The sequence below is a fragment of the Heliangelus exortis genome, chromosome 9 (assembly GCF_036169615.1).
Source record: "Heliangelus exortis chromosome 9, bHelExo1.hap1, whole genome shotgun sequence".
NCBI lineage: Eukaryota > Metazoa > Chordata > Aves > Apodiformes > Trochilidae > Heliangelus > Heliangelus exortis.
In genome coordinates this window covers 20,365,079-20,387,921 of record NC_092430.1, presented here as the reverse complement: position 1 = coordinate 20,387,921, position 22,843 = coordinate 20,365,079, and the positions used below count along the sequence as shown (strand labels likewise).

Here is a 22,843-nt window from a genome sequence, read left to right as displayed (position 1 = left end):
AAATGCTGACAATCCTAAATATGCTGTAATACTTTAAACAGGAATATTTAGCATCTTCCATTACATGGCATTTCCTCATGCTATACTTCACTCCTCTGTCTCTTCAGGAGCAACTGGTTGCTCAGTGCACCACATTCCTGAAGGTTCCTTTGCTGTTCCCGATCCTTTCCTTTTTTTATCATGGACACTCTTGGCAAGCCCAGCAAAACATCATGTTTCCTTCCTGGATGTTATACCCAGGAAGGATTGTGTTAGTTCAGGAGCCAGGGGAGAATGTATGAACTGCACAAGTCCTGGCATATTCTGGAAATGGGAATGCAGGTGAAGGCATGGAGTTGATGGTTTCATGAATCATTCCCATTTCCAAGGCAGGCTTCCCAACATCCAACCTTTGCTTTGTCCAAATTCCCTGATTGATTCTGCCCATTTCTCCATTTGAAGCATTTGCTGGTTTTAGGCATTTATAGTCCCAGCTCAGCAAGTGGTATCTTTGATTAGTTTTGGAGGGACTGCTTGGAGCAGGGAAGTGAGAATGCTGAATCTTTGCCTCAATCTACAATATACAGAGGAGATTCTCTGCATCTTTTGATAACATGTCAGCCTGCTCTGGTTCATTTGTTTTGGTGACACTTTCTTAGCTAAATGAGAAGCCACTGCAGCGTTTAATGCAACCTGAAGCAATATGAGAAGTACAAACCCATCTGTTAAGCTCAGTCAGTGATCTTCAATCTTAGTAGGTTGGGAATAAGGGAAGCAGGATTCTGATTGCTGTCAGATTCTCTTTCATAGGGAGGAGGGCTTGCTTGCTTCTTATCAGATACCCCATTTTCTTATGGCTGTGATGTCTCCTCTCTCCCCATCTGTCTCTTGTCTTTCCCAAGTCCTTCACTCTGAAGGAGGATGGGAGTAGACTTCTTCTCTAATCTTTCCACTCATTTCCCCACTTGTGTGCCCTACAGTCCCCTCTCCACTAGAACTTTACAGTGCTCCAGAACTGTTGCTTTGAAGTATTTGCAGCTCTCTGTATGTCTAGCTCTGCACCAAAGGGGTACAGGTTCCTCTGGAAGTCCTTGACCCAGCAGCTCGCTTTCATTTGATTTGGTTTCTTTGTGGTGGAAATGTAATTAGTGCACCCTTATTGACTTTTATCTTCCCTCCAGCTAATCAGTGGTAATTTCCTTAACAATATTTCTGAATTAAGACTGGTGTCAGTGGGTTGGTTTTAGATATTTTTAAAATCTTCCTAGGTTATTTTTATCCCTAGGCAAAATTTCCAAATGAGCCTTCTGCAACGTGCTTGCTTGCGTATCTTTAATTCCAAAGGCAGAGAGTGCATAAAATTCAGATTAAATAATCACAGCAGCTCACCCTCAGTCTTTCAGTCATTTTTGATGGCACATTGGTGCAAAATATCAAGCTAGAGGGAATCTGGGTACATGCATGCATTTAATTCTTTTAGGCACGCCAATTTGCTTCATTATAATCTTTATTAACATTTTCTAACATTTCTTCTCTGAAGAGACATGTGCTAGCGAAAATGAATCCCTAGCAACTAAAATCAGTTTGCAGATGGTTAGGGCTATAGGTTGGATAGCACATACACGCAAATGAGCAGAATCATATGATTTTTGTAACATTTAAACATTTCAGAGGAGCTTTATATTTTATTTAAGAGTTTCCCAGAACCCTCTTCCACAAATAATCATAATTTAGACCACTGCTCTGCATAGCAAGTATGCAGGCACCAAGCACAACAAATTTTTAGGACAGTTTCACTAAGAATGTGGATTTTAGAATAGGCTTGACCTTTAAACAGAAAACAACATTCAACATTAACTGCAGCATAGCTGCCACTCCATAATAATTACATATAGAAGATTGTGAAATGCAACGTGAAGGTTATATAATTTAAAATTGTAGTCAAGGAGTACAGAAAGGATCACTGAAGAGATGTCCTGCAGAACATCCTGTCAGTTTTCTGGCATATATCATGTAACCATTCATAAATATAGTTGTACAGTTCCCTAAAAAGAACAGTAGTTCATCACGCACAAAAGCCCAGTTAATATTGCTGGAAGATTTTCATATCATTGAAGGACAGGGTTTCAAAGATACAAACAGCCACAGCTGGAAAACCTTTTGCTGTTTTGTAATTGCAAGTCAATACTGTACTAATACTTTACGAATAAAATATTAATAATGACATTTTACTTATAATGTTGTTAATAATAAATGAAGGGTTTTACAATGCAAAAAAGCAAAAGGTCATCCATCTTGATATCTACAGCTATAACAGATCACTGAGCACTTCCATGCCATTGCCCATAAATGGCTAAAGGCAGTTTTCAGTAAAACCTCTCTACAATATTTGACAAAGAACAATGTTGATGCATAAACATTGCTCATATTCCAATTGTATGCTAAAAATAAAGGGTGTGAACACTGAGGTCTTGGGAAATGAATTTGTTGCTTCATTCAGGATTTAGCTCAAGAAATTTTGTGTGGAAGTCCTTCAGAATGACAGTTTTTAACCAGCATTGAATTTTACCTATTAGTAGTCACTGTGAGAGGATGCAAGTGGAAATAACTTCTGTAAGTGTGTAGATCTCTGAGAAATATTTTTCTCTTTAGTTATTTTATTGTGTAATTTAGCCCAGGCAAGTTGCCATTACCTGTTCAGTTCAGTAGATACCTGTATTGATACCTACCCATTTGCTCTTCTTTGATGGCCTGTTTTGTTGATGATGTTTGGAAAACTGGAATAGAAAGGTACTTCAAGTCAAGTGGAAGTCTTTCTGCCAAATCACAAGGCACATTTTGCTTAGGTAGTGATTTCTTACTGTCTCCTTCTAATTTCTTTTACATCTTAGTAAATTTGAACCTACCAACATTGTACCTGTGGTTTTCCTGTTTAAGTTTGCAAAGATAATATCCTCCTCAAGAGGAGGAATTCCAAGCAAAAAGCTGCTTCTGCTCTGAGCCGTTTGGTTTGGGTTTTAGGGATCTTTTTCTTTGAAATTTCTCCAATATTTTGCAGGTTTAAAACTGCCTTGGAGGTATCTTGTTTACACTTAAAACAAAGTCAAAATTTTCCTCCAACAGAGAGAGACTGTAAAGCAAATAATAGCAGCTTTTAAAAAATTGCTAGGATGAGAAAAATAACATAAGAAACAACAACCGATAAAATGAGAACAATAACAACACATGTTTGTATTCATGTAATACTCAATCCTTTTATAACTTCTATAATTTTATTGTTTTAAAAAAATAGTAGTTTCATGCATAAACAATAAAGAATTTGTTAAAATGCTACTCAGCTTTGAGACTCAGCTGTACGAGTGACTGTAAAATACAATATTGATTAAACCATTGCTTTTTTCATTTTTACTTTATTTTTGAGGAAGAGAAGGAAGTCCTAAAACCTTTTAAGGAACATTAGCAATACAAAAGCATCTGGAATTGAAGGCAGGTTACAATTTACTGTGTCTACAAATTCAGCACCTGTGAGCATGGCCATAAGACTCTGACCCTAGCAGACCCAGGCATCAGTCAGTCATCCTTAAGAATCTGGATTAGAATCACTGTAATAAGATAATTTTTTAGAAAAGAACAAACCACTTATCTGACAAGCTGCACTTGATTGTTTTTGTAACTAGAGAAAAAGCCTAGATAATAGCAGTGTCTCTTGTGAATTAGAGCTGGCAGATGAAGAGAATCAGGAGTGACTACTTTAATCTTTGATGCCTCATGATAAATCTTATCAGTTGAAGTCTTAGCAATGTGATTTATCTTAGGAATTATCTCTACCTGCCAGTATAACTTTTACAGTCAATATCAGACATTTTTTCAAAGCCTTAAAAATTGATTTTTTCTATATGTAATAATATCAGCTTGTTGGATGTTTTTGTTGTGGGTGGTTATTTTTTTTTATTATTATTGTTAAGGTCTTTTTAGTAGTTTGAAATGAAAGTAGCATTGAGAACCCAAAACAAGTCTGAAGATTTTCTTATCTCTCTGTTGGGATGTGGTGATATGAAGTCCAAATATAATCCTTTGAGATGACCACTTGAGAGTGGAAATAAATTCTTGCCAAACAAACAAAAAATCCATGAAAATACATACGTGACTGGTTTTAAATGCTAGTTGAGATTAATAATAGTAATAATAATAAAAAAATGATAAAACTGCCATTTTATGAATTACTTGGTGAGAACAGATTTTAGTGGTTTGTCTGACTTCTTTGTTGAAGAATTTTGACATACAGCAAAGGATGAAATCTCTCTAGAGACTTCTTTGAGGAATGCTGTAAACCTGGTCACAGAGCCCTAATGTTAGGAAAGATGTTAGGAAAGACCAAAAAAACGGAAGAAGGCCTTTCTCAGAGAAAACCCTTTGAAGGAAATGTTTTTTGAAAACCTTTTCAGGGCAGGATGAAAAAACATTCAGCTGTAATAGAGCTAGTTGAAAAAAAGCATGTAAAAATTGAATTCTTAAAAATGTAAAAAAGAATAAAAATAAGAATACAAGAGACCCATAGGTAAGTCTCTAATTTTGGTGTCCATGTCTGGTTGCTGGAAGTGCATTGAGTGTGTACATGGAACTATCAAAATGCCAGAGCCTTTCACTGGCTGGACTAAAATCTCCTGAGAAAAAACTTTCATTCAGAATGTTACTTTTAAGCTGGTTGGCAATACAGCCTTTCTGACTCTGCCCACCAGTGGCAATCCCTGGAGAGGAGTATCTGTTTATAAATAACAAAAAAATCAGTGCAAGCTAAAAAAAAGCTGCAAATACATTGGTCCTCCCTTTTTCTAGAGGTAGGCATTCCTGGTTTTTTCCTCCCGATATGCTGTCCCTTGCACTAAATACAAATAAATCTTGTGTCTAACACCTCATATAATGAATATTAGTTACTGTGTTTGTCTCATTCATTAAAAAGGCTTTAATGTGGATTAATTGTGAGATATATCAATTCTGTTCTCATAATTGTTTCTTATGTTCCTGTGCTCTGCAGTTCAAAGAGAAGGTGACTAATCAGTCACCTGCTTGTGACAGGCCCAAGGGTAGGTGAGTGTGAGAAAGAAGATGCTTTAAGTAATTTATCTTCCTTCCACTGAATTATGTTACCTTATAGTGTTAGTCTTGTCTCCAGTAAGATTCACTGCTTCACACTGATGTCTTCCAGGGGCAGACAAAGGTGAATAAGGATGGAAGAGGTCTGGCAACAGCCTCAACTACTAGAGAGCAAAGCTGCTTAAATATGCAGGAAAACTCCTGCTGCATTGTCATCCAGGAGAGATGTTCCTCCCACTACAGGTCAATGCTTGCCAGGCACGATCTTTACTTGAGGAGTATTTAGAGGATGGAATAGTGTGGAAAGCAGGAAATTTTATTACTAGCAAAAGAATCACAAATCATTTTTCTAGCCAAAATTTTTATTCCTAAAATTTTCTTTGTGTCTTTTTTCATGTTTTCCTATAACATTCTTAAATCTTCAGGCTAGAATAAAGTATGACAAGCATGTAATGCCACAAACTAAAAAAAAAAAATCTAGTATTAGCTGCAAGGTAGAATAAAGGCAGAAAGCTTTACAAACATGGTAAAGTATGAAGAAACATTGTCTGCTGTTCATTTAGGAAAGAGACCACTTGGAAGTGGTTGGAAAATGAGTCATTAAGGAAACTTGTGGTTGAATCAGAATTTATAGTAGCACATTCTATACTCCCTGTTTCTAGTTTCTTCTCATTAATTGTTCAACATGGGCAGGAGGGATCCTATCAGGCAAGAGAAGGAACTGAGTACAGATTTCTGTGGGAACTATTAGTTCTGTAATAAGTCCCTAACTTCTTGAAAACTGTACCATGAAATATTATTGCAGAACTGAATGATAAAAACTTCAATTTGGTACAATTAGGATAAAGGCAAGCTACTGCTAATGCTATAGCAAGGATGGCTGGCAGGGCCTTATCTTGAACTTTCATTTAATCTTTGCTGTTATTCATAAAAATAAAACATTTTGGAAATGAAGGTTACCTCTTTCTGAAATAAAAGATAAATGGTGCTGCCATATAGAAACCTTCAGATGATTAAGCAGTGCAGAATACAGTATCATAGTTAAGGACCAAATGACAATTCCAGAATATTGAGTGCATTTTTAAAAATTAAATCTGAAAGCCTGAAGCAGCAAGGAACTGGCTTTTCTTCCTGGTTCAATTTTATCTGAACCACCTGCTACATATCTCTTGCAAGGGAAATGTTATTTATATGTTAGGTTGTTGAAAAAAGGAAATACCTCTTTGTTGAATCCCACAGAGCTATTCTGTTGTCACATACAACCTTCTTTATATTTGTCTGGATATTGTGGTCATTTGGGCCACTCCAAATCTCTACTGCTCACGTATGCTGCCTGTTTTCATTGATGTCCTTTCATCTGAATGTCTTTGTAATTTCAGAATGTGTTTTTCCCCAAGCTTTTTACTAAAGAGGTAATTTAGAGACTTATGCTATGTATCTTCTGAAGGTTTGATAAGAAGGTGTTTTACCAGCCAGATCTGTGCTTACAGCACTATGTGGTGGGGCATCTCACTGACTGTGTTCAAGTGTGTGATGTTTGGCCAAGCTCAGGCTCTAAGTACTCTCTGAGATACCATTTATTGTACTTGGGAAAATAAGACTTCTCACTGACATTTCTGAAAGTGCAAGTGTTCTCTTGATGCAGTGGATTACCTCCTCTTGTACCTGTGTGTGATTATCAGCATCTAGGAGGTAGATGTCTTTATCTTTTTCTATCTATGTACTTGCAGTAACAGCAACTTCTGCTTATATGCTCACATTGCAAGCCTGTATCTCCCTACACTATGCATGCATTAATGTGAGAGTTGATTGGGCAAAGAGTTCTCAGCCTATGAAAATTTCACTCTTTCAAAATACTTTCAGAATTCTGGCAGAAATCGTAAACCTGAAAAAGATTAAGGCTATTTTCCTAGATAATTCTGTTTTAACAGACCAAGTCTAACTCCAAAAATGAGACAACTGAGCAAAGTCGAAATGCTTCTCTCTAGGGAATTGAGATACCAAATGTATTATAGTTTAAAATGAAATATTTCAGTTTTACCTAAAATGAATCAAAAGCACACCAGTATAATTTACCCTGTACCTATGTAACTTATGTTTTATTTTATAGGATGTCACATCACAGCTGAACAATGCTGTTTTGTTTCATTTTTCCTTCGTCTGTGTAAATTTTAAATGTATATTTGCATGAGTAATTACCCTTCAATAAGGTAAACCAAGTAGGGTGGCAAATGCAGATTACTGATTCTTCTTTGGAAAGTGTGCTCAAGGTGACTTTATGCTTTAGGGACTGGTGGTACTAAATATCTTTGTGATTAACTAACAAGAGTTAAGAGGAAGATATAAATAATATTAAACACAAAAAGAATCATTAGAATTTCAAATTTTTTCACTAGTGAGGTGACAAATAATCAACACTGCTTAATGAAAGTTTGGAGTAATGAAATTTGATAGTGTTTTAGGCATCTGATATTGTGTCCTTCAGTGCTTTATAACCAAAGCAACATTCTTAAAGATGTAAAATAAGTATCAAGTTAATATGGCTGAAAATATTAATCTTTTATTTCAGAAAACTTGAAAAACTAGATTTGCATTTAAATCTAATTAGAAAATGTTTAAAAAATTACATTTGTTGCTTTGATATCTCATGGGATGTTATGAATCGAGAAGTTTTATTCAAGTATTAGTTTTTTCTTCTGCTAAAGATAAACACAAAGAATGGGATTTGGGACAGAAGGGAGGAGTCTACAGCATAAGTATTAACAACAGGGAATAGAAGGAGTTTTTTTCCAACCAACTCCCAGGAAGACTGCATTAAGATCGAAGCCTTTTTATAGCCTACAGAAAAGAACCTCTTCTGTATTTTATGGTTGCAGAGCCCCAGATAAATCTGAGCTAACTCCATCTGTGTTTTGGTGGTTGTGAGAAACATGCCTTCTTGGATGTAATGTCTTTGAGGGTTTCTTTCTGTGGGTCCTTCCCTTAATTGTTTTCTTGTCTTGCTTGCCCTTGGCAAATCAGTTGCAATCTGCCTCTTAGCCAGTGAATGCAGTGAATGGATGCAGATCTATAATGCTGTTATTAAATTCTTTTCCTCATACAGTTCAGCTGACTGACAACAATGTGATATGACAGACATATTTCCCTTATTATTTTTGGCCTATTTAACTCTTTTTTTCTATTTTTTTTTAATTGCCTCAGCAGTTGCAAAGAAAGCAAAGTTTTTAAAATAGTATCCAGCATCTTGAAGACCCCAGCTGCCATCTGCTTCATACAGTTATTCACGCTTCTCCTTTCCAAGACCTGTCTAACTCTTTTTTTTATCCATGATTGGATGAAGTATGCTGTTTTATTCTCTTTCATTTTGTAGATAAAAAGAACAAATTGGGAAAAGATCCTTATTGCCATGATTGTGGCATTTTCAGTGTACTTTTCTGTGTTGGGGAGATTTTATCGTAGTTTTTAAGATGGAATGTTTACAAGTCATTGAGCATCATCTTGAGACTTTCAAACTAATAGCAAGCCTAACATAAAATAATTACTTTTTCTAAAAAAGTTTGGTTTATTACGCACTCCTGCTTCATTTTCTGCATTAGGGAATACTACTGAACTCCAGATTGCACAATGCAATTTGTTCCTAAATAGTTGTATCTTTCAAACATCTTAGCACGTCAAAATTCAAAGAGTAAGTACCTAATTCAAGTGGATAAAACAACTCATTCTTTAGCAGTTCCCCAGTTTCAGGGTAAGAGGATTTACCCTTGAATATCTAAACACAAGTGCTCTTTTTCAGCACCTGATGAAAGGATGAGATCTCTTTGTTATCCTACTAAAGGAAAGTAGTTTATCAAGTATGGTTAGTTGGGGGTGGGGTATTTTTCTTTTTTAAAATCTGGAATGCATAAAATGAGGATTATGTCATGTTGTAAGCATTTACAAAAAAGCAAGAATAGAAAATTTAATCTTCATTCAATTTTAGACATGTTAGAAATGTTGTGACTGAAACAGGATTTCATGAAACATGAATAGGCTCTTAATTTCTCAGTGGATTATTGAGAGGGTAGCACTCTTTAGATTCGATAGGATTCTTTAACATGATTTCAAAAGGTATATGTTTTTCAACACATTTTTTTATGCTAGAAGAAATGGGGACCGATTCATGAAACTCCAGTGTAAGTAAAACCAAAGCTGGCTGCTCTGAGCTGGTATTGCTCTACTGTATTTGATGAGATGTTGTTAAGTAGCGCAAAATATTTTTACTTTAAATTACAACTTTTACTAAAGTATTGAAGTGTAGAAGAAAGGAAGAGATAGAAATAATTTTTATAATATGTTTACATATTTGAACACTTGATGATACTCTTTCTTCATTTGAGGTGGAAAAATCATAACTGTTGCCTTTCACAGTGAATCCGTACCTAAGTTACTAAAAAGGAACTGAAAGAGAAGCTTTTTATCTTTTACTTCTCCTCTTATTTTTATTTTTAAGCACTCATGCAATATTCTTGTTTCTTATTGTGTTTTGTGAATTTAGTGCAGGGATTTAGAGGTTCCAGAATGTCCTTGATGGTGTCCTTAGACCTTCATAACATTCTATATATTCTATATAATGTACAAGAGTGTTTATTCTCATGCATGGTCTTTACCAGACTTCATTGCTATATATTTTCTCACTTCATTGTGAGAAAAATGCCCTTGTTCATTCTTAAATTATATATTAAAAAACCCCAAACATACCAAAATGTGGTTCATATATATGAACTATGTATTTAAAAAAAGCCTATATATTGGTAGCATATGTATTATCCATGTGTTTTCAAAAGTAACCAATATAATAATTCTCTCATTTTCTGAAATGCTTTACAAGACTGATTCCTTTAAAGAAAATTAACAGATGTGAGTTAGTACCCCTTACATAGTTTTAAATATATTCCTGTGGTTAATGAGAGGAAATACTCATCAGAATCAGCATGGGTTATTAAAAGCACTGGAACAAAAATTGGGTTTTTATCACAGCTGATGTATTATGAATGAAAACTGCTAAGATAGAAATTTATATGTCAGACTGAATTCTCAAGCTCGGGAATACAGGAATTCCTGTATAATAATAATAATTACGAAGTAAGGGTAGGGAATAGCAGAACTCTGCTCAGTTGCTTTTAGTTATGCAAACAACTTGGTTTCTGTGGAAGGAGAACTCTCAAGGATGCCTGGTTCTAGGTAAAGCCTGAAAATTGTCTTCTCTTTACAGGGAGAACTTGTTGATTTACAGTATGGGACTGTGGATGACTTGATCCGGATTCAAGCCATTACAAATGTGACCAAAAAGATTGCACTTCTGAAGCTGGGACAATCACCTTTGCTTTATAAGGTTAGTCACATGCTTTTGTTGCAGTTCAGCTGATTTATTCAATTTTTCAGTTTTAAAATACCAAAATTAAGATTTCTCCATTGTATTCCTGTGAGTTAGGATTTATTGGCATTCAGGTTCTACCTAAGTACCAGCCACTTCCATCTGCAGTGCCTTTTATGTGTTAGTTGTTTATTTTGCTTTCTATCTTGCAACATCCCAGCAGTATGCCATATTTTCTCTGTGTGCACTGTAAGCCTTTTGGCAAATAAAGTCATCTCTAAAAGAAATAATAGAATGTGGGGGGGAGACAACTGAGATCAAGAACAGTTGGATCTTATTCTGCCAAAAATGTACTTACAGCACTGCCCTGAAGTCTTCTGTTTTTGCAGACTTCTGTGCAGTACTTGGCCTCTGGCTGTGGTCTAGGTGTGCTGGGAGAGGAGGCAGAGCACAGCATGTGCTCACCTGACCTTGTTCTTCTGATGGTCTTTCCAGTCTTGCTGGGATGCCTTGGAAGCTCAGCACCTGGGGCCTTTCTGTGGATGTGCTGCTGCCAGCACTGAAATTGAGATGTAGCATAGTGTATGTGTCTTGGTTTGGGCTTATGGGAGGACTAACATGCTTGTTTATAGTTGGTTTGAGAAATGACATCATAACTTGATTTCATAGGTTGGACTGGATGATCTTGAAGGTCTGTTCAACCAAAGACACTCTGATTTCATTGTGATATACAGCCTTGCTCTGTCCAGAAGGTGCTTTTGCTGCCTTGTTTCTTTCTGCCATCCTTACCACATCAGAGGGAAGGAAGGCACTGAGAGCTGCAAAAGAGCATTAACTTCTGGTTTCTGCTGTGTAAGATGTACAAGCAGACTACCCCGAGGCACTGAGAGGCATTTATTCCCCCTGCCATTACAACAGGCAGTCACTCACTCCTGTAAAACCACTTGAGTTTACTGGTCTGTGGGTGGGTTACCAACCAGTTCAGAACAAGAGCCATACATTTTTTCAACTTCCTCCTGTCTTCTTCTCTGGTTGCAGCTGTGGGTGGGTTTGGTGTATGTGGATATGTGTGTGTCTGCTCCTTCTCCTCCCACTCCAGTGCTGACCTGAGGGTGCAGAAATGGAGCTCTGTAGTCCACTTGTTCATTAGATATAATAGGCTCAACATATAAACCTCACTTAAACTCTAAATGTCAAGTACCTGCCTTCTGTTGCAAATACTTTATAAGCAAAAATGCTGCTTTGCCTTCCAGAAAATACACTAGCCCAATAAATATTTAAACAATTTGTTCCCAATTCACAAAAGCAATTATAAAAGAACAATATCTCCACATCCTAAAATTAAGAGAATCAGGATCATCTTTGTCAGCCACAGAAACCACAATCAGGGCAATGGTGCTGAAAATAACCACTTCATATTTTTCTCCTATAGCAAAAATATTTGTCTTGAGAAAATGCCATTTTTAACTGAGTAGCATTAGCTGTTTACTTAAATTATTTAGATGCAATCTAATTACTCCTGCGAAAGGTAATTTGTCACTGTTGGAAGTTGGCTGTTGTGCATAATGTCCACCAATAGATCTTATATTGCATTTTGCTGCTAGCTGACAAAAACCAATGAACTAGCAATTGGTGTCATAAAGTAGGAATTTGATAAAGATGCAGTTGGCTATTATAGCATTGTCTATAGTGTCTGTGAGGTGGACTTCTTACAAATCTAATTTGTGTTCCTATAAGCACTTCCTATTATTAGGTAGTGCAGCCTGGAGTAGTAGGGAAAAATAAGTGATGCTTATGTGATGCATCCTGAGGACAGGATGCATCTTGGGAACATTTAGGTTGGGTTGACTGTGGTCTGGTCCCAAGAAGGAAATGCTGAGTGGTGGCTGATGTATATTTGTCACACTTTTGCTCCTCTGCTGTTCCAAAAGAATCAATTTTGTACATTCAGGGTCTGTTACACAATAGGAACCAGACTGGGGTATGATCAGGAGATTGACTTTAAATGGACACTCAGGAGCTGAGCTAAAAATCCAACTCCCCGAGCCTGCTTTTTGTGTTCTGCTTACCCGGGTAGAAAGTTTGCCATTTATTTGTTATTTCTTCTTTTTGAGGTTGTAAACTGTCTGGTTTTTTTTTTAAGAATGTGCTTGTAAAATAATTGTAAGCTATTAAAAGTATGACAAGATATGTTTGAAGGTATCAGAAGTAGATTCTTCTTTCATAAGAAACATTTGAAGTGCAAGAGAATAGTTACCTTAAACAGCAAGTCCTGCTGCTTTAAATGGGCCCTGGTATCTCACCACTGAATCCACTTTGTGTATCTTTTTTGCCCCTTGTGTTTAGGTTTCTGTACTTAATTGAGTCTCACATTTCTATTTCAGCAGATACTTCTGTCAGCCTATATTTTCCTTATCTCTGTCTTCCATGTGCTTGGTTTTACATCACATTAAAACAGAATGCTGGTTCATAACAGAGCTGTCACTATACATATGTATGTTTATGGGTTTTCTTCTAATTTCTATATTTTTATTTGTACTTTTCATATTTTAATAGTCTTTAATTTCTCATTATTCTAACTTTATATTATACAAATATCTCACTCTGGATTTGGCTCTTATTTTTATAGATCCTGCACCATTCAGCATCATAACAGGGTTTCTAATCAAGTCTCTTTCTCAGCTCTGCATTTTCCTTTCACATGAATATGCTTTTCACCTCTCTTACTGCCATCAATGACTGCTGTTATTCATGTGTTTTGCCTATTTTCCTCTTTTGTGTTTTTAATTTGGCTTCTTTTTTTGATCTTAACTATTCTTTCTCTTAATTCCAAGTCCATTGGAAAAAGCTTGGAAGAAATAATAAACTGCTGCTGGCAGAAAACTTGCCATGAAAACTGAACAACATGTCTATAGTCTTTACCTCACATGAACAGAAAGAAGTATGTGCCAGTAGAAAACAGCTTGATGTACCATACCAGAGGATAATTTATAGAAATAAGCCCAAGTGAATTTCCAAATGTGAATATTTGGAAAAATCGTTGTATTACTTACAGCAATTTTGCTGTAGAAGTTTAGTTTGGTATTTTGTGGATATGTGATACGATACAAAATCTGGGGGAGATTGAAAGATAAAAACAATTTGAAGCTTTTATTTTGGTCTTTCAGGCTGGACCCATCTCTCATTTCTGTTCAGACACACTGTAAATGGCAGACAGAGTTCAGAGCCTTGGAGTTACTTGCAGTTGGAATATACAGAGTATTTAGAGTATGCAGAAAAGCCCGAAGTTAAAACAGGAAAAAAGTAGAGCTTACACTGCTATGGTGAAAAGATTAGATTAAGAAGTCTTAACATATCTATAAATCAGAATGGAGGATTAGAAAGGGGTTTTGCCATTGATATGGCACTGTTAAGAATAGAGAAGGAGCAAGACTCTGTAGTCTATCACAGAATTAATATTTAAAGTGGTAGAAAGTTATAGCATGGCAAAAGTAATTTTCAAATGCAACTGAAAATTTAGGAATTTACTACTCAAGCACCCAGATTGACAGGGGTGACAAGTTCTTATAGCAGTACAAACTAATGGAATTACCTACCATGAAATATAAGGTAGGATACTTGCTTCCTCACACCTTCAGATTGAATGTGACTACCTTCTTGTCTTCTGTCTGGAAGGAAAATCTGTGGTTTGGAACTTGGGTTATTGAGATCACTGGTGAACTTCAGCAGCCAGGTATATAGAGGAGGCCAGAGCTGAATCCCTGATGTCCTTGAATCAGGAGGATACATAACTGTGGGGACAGATGATTATATTTATTATTAGTGATAAAGTGAATCACTTCTGTGGTGCAGAAACCCACCCTGAAAAAAGAGCAATTGGAGTTATCTGCTGTTTTTTTAGACAGGAACATCCTCTCCCAATCATATAAAAGATGTGGTGAGAGAAAGATTGCTGAAAACCACCTCACTGGCACCCAGCTCCTCTGCCCTAAAGTTCACCTGAGTAAATGTCACTACTCTAAGAACATTTAAGAAGCCAGAGGAGTTTTTTATTCAGGGAAAACTGCACAGATGTTTCCATATCCAGCCTCTGGAAATACCATCACCAGATTCATTTTTTGAAAAATGTTGTAAGTCTTAATCATGATTTAATCTTTTGGGGATGAGATTCAAGAAAAAGCTGTAATTTCTGTCCTAAATTAACTTTTAATAGAGTAACAAAAGCCCTGAAGGCCAAACCACTTCATCTTTAAAATGTTCACATATTAGCATTTTCTCCACAGCCATTAAATGAAGATGTTGTTATAATGTAAATATCTATATTTATTTTAATAATTTACTGCCTTCATAAATATTCATAGAATTGCTATTTAACTGTCATAAAGTTTAGAAATGTGGATGATTGCATGTTTATGCAGAGGTTATTGGCAGGCACTTAGGGATAAGGGTTTACTAAATGGAAATTATTAGAGTCCCAGAATAAAGGCAATTTGCAATAAAAGACTTTATTTAAAAACTGTGTTAGTTTTAAAACAAGTTTACTTTGGAAAGAGTAATTTCACTTTTCTACTGTCTACATTGTTTATTTCTTTCCCTCTGGTACTTTTTATAGCACATATAACTGTGAAGACTACATTTTAAGTCTCCATTTAACTAGGACTCTTTTTCTCTTTCCTTCCATCCCTTCCTCCCTCCCTTTATATGCAAATGTATATGTGTCTGCATGTAGATACATGTGAGTGTATATATACGTTCAGTGTGTGGGCATATAAATATATATATAAAATATATTGAACAGTTTATTTCTTTTTTAAAGGAACTTCAACACTTTATGTATATTTCATTATTAAGGACACTTTTTCTTGTTTTCTAGGATGGATTTTTTTTCCAAGGTGCCTAAAGTATTTATCATTCCATTTCCCATGTGAGTGCTATGGGATTTCTAATGGTATTAAATCCCCTCCCAAAACCCTTCTTAAAAATTTGAGCCGTATGTAGAGGAAACATGGATAGAAATTCTAGAAATATTCCCCAAATTCTGAGAGTTTCTCTTGAATAATCCAAGCTGAGTTCAGATTGATTACAACCAGATTTATTGATAGATTCCTATTTAGCCAAATTGTATTCCCACAAAATATGCTAGTTATTGCTTTGTCTTCAAAGATTTACTTCTTGATTTATGGTCCTTATCCCTTAGCCTTTTCTCCCCTCTGAGTTTATAGGAGTTTCTTACATTCAGGTCAGTTTCTTTTACTTCTCTTATTACCCTTCCCTCCCAGCCAAGAAGATTGCCTTTCATTCACTTGTGTTCTTAACTCCCCCCTCCTCAAAAGGCTTCTTTGATCTTTTAGGTATAATCTCATCTGAAGAAGGCTGCCTTTTAATTTATTTTTCTGCTCCTTATATGAAAAATTTCTCTACCAAGGGATCAAAAAATTTCCTGGGCAGTAGTTAGTACCAAAAAGCTGTTTATGTAATTGAGGTTTAACACTGCCATTAATTCAGTGTTTTGAGTGATTGTTTTAGTTACCTGTTTACTTCTTCCTGCTTTCATGATTCATGATCATTTGATCTTTAGTGATTGCTGAGAAAATTTATGTTTATTTTGAAGAAAGACCTCAGGTCATCTTCATCTCAAAGTACCTGAAATTTAGGAGATTGATAGACATCTCACTTGTATTCCTCCTGCTTTGACTGATAACAGTTCTTCTTGTCCCTTTGAACAGAAAGAACAGCCCATAATAGAGAAGCCTGGAGACACCCTGCCTTGATATAAATCTGTTTGGTGTTGGGGAGACTAAGAAATCCACTCCTAGCCCATGGAATACACATACCCAAGTTAAAAAAAACACCAAATAAGTCTCTTTGCACAGATTTATCACTAAATGCTTCGTTTTGAAGTCATATTTTATTTTTTTATTAGTAAACTTAGTTTAAAACATAGCTTTTAAAAAATGGAAATAAGGTAGTTTTTCCATCTGTGTAAGGTGCTAGGGGAAAGAAAATTGAGGAATGACACTTACTTGAAAAATCTATAGCTGATCATTAAAAAAAGAAGCCAAAAAGTGGTTTTGTATTGCTCATTAGAACCAAATCATGTTGAGCTGTATTGTTCATGAAGGCTCTTATTACCCAGAATCATTTTACCTGGTTTTTAATTTAGCATTTGAAGAATGATGTACCACGACTGGGACCACCTAAATATGAAACAGTGCCAGTGCACTTATAAATCCAATACGTGTCTGTCGAGATAAATATAAAATCATTAACAAAATTTTGCTTTGCCACCCCTTTAGTCAAATGTGCTGAAGTGAATAAAAGGAGAGTGAGAATTCCTTTTTTATACAGTATAAATGGGGTAATTCGCTCTTGTAAACAGCAATAAGAATATGCAAAAGGTGAGATAGGAGAAAAGGAATTGATGTCCGGATGGAAGAATAATTGTAGCACAACTTGCCAATATTCTCAAGTAATTAACATTTTTGTTGCATCAGTAAAAAGTCTTTTGGTTATTACTTATTTCCTTTTAGATTAGAAAACCTTGGATTTGTTTGAATGGGAGGAGAAATGTGTTATTAGCAGAGTAAATCAGGGGACGTGTAAGTTAATGAGCAGAAGTAGCTACTGACTACTCTGCATTTCTGATGCCACGGAATTTTCCCTGAATTTATTCAGAAGTCTTTGCTGTTTTGCATAGTTGTATCTCCAGCTGTAGTTCCTATTCTGTCGTCCTCTTCTGGATTGGTACAGAAGTTCCCAAAGTACCACTGCTGAATCAAACACCGAGCTCTCTGCTAGCTGAGTGAGTATATAGTCCTGGTAACCTTCAGTAACACTGAAGCCTTAATTTTCTCTTGGGAAAATAATTCTAAATATTCATATACTCAATTGGGTGTTTAATTGCACATTGAATACATATAGTAAATGCTTCCTTTGAAAAATCAGCCCAGCTCCCATTATGAATCACTATTTCCTGAGGGAGAACCTACCCATTTTATGGCAGGTCTTCTCCTTTTAGTACCATCGGCTTAAATTGAGTGAGACAGTAAGTGGCTTCCATTCAAAAGTTGAGGATGTCTGACTCCTAAAAATGAAATTCCAGGCTCTTCTGAAACTCTTCTTGGATTCTAGAGGTGTGGAGCCCAAGCATAATTTTCTGTTTTACCAAGCCCTTAAAAAAATGCGTAGTAAATGCAGTCATCCAATTAGCTGAGTGCTGTGTCCTGATAAATGATGCAAAGCCCAGTGAAATGGCTTTGCTCTGAGGCTGTTGCTCTGAAGCAGAGCTGAGAAAAGAAATCCATTGCCTCATTTTGTACCTCGGAGCCCTAAATCCACAAAGCTGATCAGCTGATTGTGTGCAGGGCAATAGGAGTGACTTAAACACTTTGTCTTTCTGTCACAAAATCTAAACCTTTTAAATTCTCTCTTTCTGCAGATGCAGTAACCATACTTTTGCAAATCGTCTTGGCTCTTTTTCTGCTGCTTATATTGGAGATTATAGACAATGTTTTCTACTCAAGCTGCTAATTGAGCTGACCCCTCAGATTAGTTGAGTTTGGACTTAACAAAAGAGCCATTGACAGACAAATTACTTGAGCCGTTTTTTTCATCTTTTGTGTTTCCAGCACATACTGTTTGATTTCAGGAACAGCTGAGAGAGTGAAAAAGAAAACAAAAAATACAGGGGCTTTGAGCAGAGATGAGCAGTGAATGTATAAAATCTCATCCTGCCAGAACAGATCTGCCTTTTCATTCTTTCAAAGTGTAAGCCACTGGACTAGGAGGAGCACTGCAACCCATGCCTTTACACTTCAGAACTACCTACTTGAGCAACTCTGCAAAGTGTAATTACAGTTATGTGCTGGTTATTTTATATTTTCTAAAATAGTAACCAGAGGAAAAGATCTTTCTCCAGGCAACAAGAGTTTTATAAACAAGTGTTTTATAAATACTCTCCTAATTCTGTAGTGAGTATGAATTGTATGGAACGTTATGTAGTAGTTACTAGTTTAGTATTTTGTTAAAAAGAAGTTAGGACTACTCTCTGACCTTTTCATGCTCTTTCAAGTCTTTTTTTTTTTGGTGTTTTTTTGTTTGGTTTCATTTGGTTTTGGTGTTTTGTTTTGGTTTTGGTGTGGTTTTTTTTGTTTGGTTGGTTTTGGTTTACTACTTAATCGGTTTCTTCTTTGTGTCTTTGAAAAGATTCAAAAGGTATCAAAAATGATTTTTGCTGAACAAATAATTTAAGTAAACCTTATTGAAGAGATTACAGAAATAAATAGTTTGGTTTTTAGAATCAGTGGTAAGCCAGAGTGTCACAGATTACTCACTGAAGAATATGGATCTTTTTTAATTTTTTTTTTTTTTTTTGGTCATCTCTCCTTTAAAATGCAGCTAAGTTAACACAGTTAAGAAAGAATGGTTCAGTAACCCAGTGGGTTCTCTGAACAGAAATAGCTTTGAAGCTGGACCTACAGTTCAGGAAATATCTCCAGATCCAGACCTTGGTTAATTTGCACCTGTTCTGCATGGCTTTAGAGACTTAGCTGTGAGAATGGGTTCACAAAATCAGCACTTGTGATTTAGTATGAAAATCTGAATTCTGCCCTTTCAAATACACCTGCAGTTTGCATTTTATCAGAACTTTGAGTAGCAATGTGGTCATGCTGAATACTGATAACCAACCTTTTCATTGGCACCAGTGGAATGAGGGTTTTATACTTTACATTCTATAGCCTATGGAAATTTTTCGCTATTTTCTGTAGGGTTATTTGATGCACTCATTCAGATCTTCTGTAGCTGGATTTTGTGGAACATAGCTGGATAAAATATGTAACTGCTTTTTCTGAGGATTTTGGAAGATTGGGGAAGGGGGCGGGGGGATGGCTTTTAGCATTATATTTTTTCATGTTCTCATTCTTAATATAATGCTGAAGAAGATATGGAACACTGAAGTCAAAATTTCACTTTTAGCCATTTGGGCCTCTTAATGCCTATGCATGAATTGAAAAGAAAAACACTGAATCCATCATTACAAATATAATTAGCACCCTCTTTCCAAGTACAGCCATAGCTGCTTGGAATATTTCATTTCGATTGCCAAAACATTAAACTAACCTTCTGTGCAGAAGGTAATTCTTCCATAACAAACATATTTTCACTTAACAGGAAAAGATTGTGCATTTCAATATGAGTATTCAGGCAATTTAATCTCCTCTTTAGGTCTCAGTGAATAATTGATGGCGAGATGTGCAACAAAGTTGAACTGATCTCTTTAGTTTTCTGTAGACCTAGCTCTAAGTAAAAGGCATCTTGCTTCAATGTCTATGTTATCCTCTTGTTCTCATGGGCTTAGGTTTTGTCTGGGCTTTTAAAGGGTTTTTTTAGTGTTTTTTTGTTTATCTTTTTTTGGTTGGTTTAGTATTAGATGTATTCTAAGCAGTTTTCTGAGACCAAATAATTTTTCATATTTGGAGTTGTGATTACTCACACTGATGTATTTCTTTCTTTTGTCTTAAAAACAAACAAACAAAAATAAAAAAAGCTCCCCCATCCCTGCTCCCCCCACAAAACAAAAACCATTGATTTTGATGCTTTTTGATACAAATGTTTAATCAAGTGCATGTGAAAAGATTCCTGACCTTCATCATCTTTAATGGGAGAGAAATCAAAAGTCTTACTATCACAGTCACTGGAACCTAAACTGAAAACCAGTGGAGAACCTAAGCTGAAAATCAGCTTCCTTAAATTGGTGTAGGATGCCATATAGCAACTAGTAATTTTTTTCTTTAATAGTTCTAAATATCACATTGGTTTTACAATTCAAATTTCTCTAAAAATCAGGTTCTTTGTGAGATTAAATAATAACCAAACTACAACTAAAAAGAAAAAAACCAACTCAGTTGTTGCTGGTCATAGCCTTGCAATTTGTAAATGATGGTAGTATGGGCATTGGCTGAGGTTTTTCAGCACAGCACAAAATTATGTCAAGGTACAGGTAATATTTTAGGTGGAGGGCATAGTATTTGCATTTTGTGACAACTAGAGGAGTGCCTGTGCTGACAGTCAAACCTTTTATTTATGTTTTTCCACCGTTAGTTGTTATGCAGGCTTCATAAGAACTCTTGCCATGCAGCCTCCGAAGTGACCTTGAGTTAACCTAGAGTGTCCACCCTTGCAATAAGAATGAAGTCTATTTTTCACTTCTAAGTCAATCTTGTTTTTCCCTGGAGTGGAAACTGACTATATTGCCTATGTATTCAGTTCTGTGTGATGGTTTTATGATATAAAATGTCCATTGGGAAACTCACCTGACAACTCATTTCTGTCAGGCCTTCTACTGCAATCTCAGAGGAAAAATGGTAACATTTAATCCACTTAACCACCTGACAATGTCCCAATGCTGTTTATCATATTATAGAGTATAAGAGAAAAAGGCAAGTCCAAACCTGCTACCTCAGGCGACTCCTGGGTACCAGCTGGAAGAAATCTTTATAAGGATTAGAAATTAATTAGTCCTGTGCATCTGATTGCTGTGGACATTGCTTTCCCTCAGTAACCTTGTGTGCCATCTTAATTTCAGGTTCTTCTGGCGATGCAGTTGGTCACCTAAATGTGTGGTACATTGAATCTGACGTTTAAAATGTCAGATAAATGTTGAGGCTTACCCAGGCTTTATGGGTTTCTGCTGTGCCTGGCAATGCAAGTTGCCTCCACTGTAAGGTGCTGTATATGAACCATAAAATGAGAAAACAGGGAGATGAGACTTGGGATGCATTAGGAGAATTGTGACCTCGTGTATATATCTGTCTTGTTTTGAACAATCTAGGAACAGTGCAAATATCATACTCACACAGTGCTTCACACATGGCATTTAGGGGAGTATCTTTAAAAATGGATTTTGCCCTACTCAACAAAATAGAGTTGGAAAGGTGATACAGAGTGTGATAAAAAAACAAATATTTTCACTGCAGAGTATTAAATTGCATTTTTCTCCTTTTGATTATAATGTAATTCATTAGAAATTAGCTAATAACAAGAGGTTGGGATCTTAGCAGGTGAGGCTGTCATACCCAGAAATTTATTTTCTTGCAACATTGTATATACAACATAATTGCACAATTTTGTGTATATTTTTTTTTTTCCTTGAAAACTTGTACCCTTTGGAATTGTAAAATGAGTCTCACTTTGCATTTTTAAGTAAGATTTTTGAGAACTGTTCAGTGCTTAGTACTAGTAGTGGTAGCAGACTAAGAGCAGCTTACATGTCCTATTTCTCCCTTTTTCTACTCAGCAAACAAGCAGAATAAAACTTAGAGTACGTTATTTAATTTTTGGAAAACCTATGCTGTAATGACAAAACTAGTTTGATTCTTAATATGGCAAAGATTATTTCCCATTAGGGAGATAAGTTTGATACAGTGAGGTTTCCAGCATTCTGCTTCTGCTCCGGAGAAATATAGAAGCAGTCTTTAAGCACATTAAAACTCTCTTTTTAAAATATCATTAAATAGTTAAGGGTAAAACACAATAAAGTGTGTTGCTTAGTGTGTTTGACAGGAACAAGCCCCATTAGGAAAAGAGGTCATGTCTGCTATTTATTCAGGTAGAATCTCACATGATGATAATGTTGTGGCCATGGCACAGCACTGTTACTGCTGAAATAGTGTCACCATAACCTGTCATGGTGAAATGCCCAGACAGTTGCTCACCCAGAATGATCAACTGCTTAGTCTTCTGTCAAGAAGTTCCTACTGAACAGAAACAAGTCTCCATCTTTTACTGTGAGAACACAAGGCATGTCCTCTGTCAGCCTGATACCCTTAGCTGTCAGGGCTCATGCTTAGGGGAAGTGCATGAGTTACAAAGCAAGTACAAAAAACTATATTTTTTTAAATTTGGTATACCTTCCTCAGAAATTGCCACGTTGCTGTTGTAACTTCATGAGGAAGAGAATGTAACCGGGCTGATACAGTTACCTTCATGAATATTCCATGAATTTGTGTATTCCACTTCTGGGCCTTTTTATACTTTTATATATTTTTCTGGTGGTGAGTTCCACTATATAGGTACTTACATTCTCTTTATATAGAACTGCACATTTGGGAAAGCATGTGTTAAAAACTCTGACAATGCTGTACCACTTATTACAAAGCAAAAAACAGGTAAAACAATCTATCCACAGAGTATCCCAGCTTCAGTCTACCTATGAACAACAGACCAGAGGAAATGATAGAAATCTGAAGGTATCAGCTGCATGCTAGATGTTAGTCTGCCCTTTAAAGATCTTTGAGAGAAATAAGCTTTTCCACTTGGCCTCAAGATTAATAGGCAGTGTAATAAGAACTGGTGCTTCAAAAGTCTGTGCTCCTTCGACACATAGCACCCAAGCAGATTTTAAGCTTTTTTTTTTTT

The 22,843-nt window shown here is 36.0% G+C and overlaps 1 protein-coding gene across 5 annotated transcripts in view; it reads left to right on the top strand.

Moving 5' to 3' along the window:
- The window catches only part of NAALADL2 (N-acetylated alpha-linked acidic dipeptidase like 2), a 363,639-nt gene that overhangs the window by 222,055 nt on the left and 118,741 nt on the right, over nt 1-22,843 (top strand). For all 5 annotated transcript variants that reach the window (XM_071752638.1, XM_071752640.1, XM_071752641.1 and 2 more), the window contains one exon: nt 10,325-10,444. In XM_071752638.1, the coding sequence (XP_071608739.1) occupies nt 10,325-10,444 (120 nt within the window). The remainder of the gene's footprint in view (nt 1-10,324; nt 10,445-22,843) is intronic.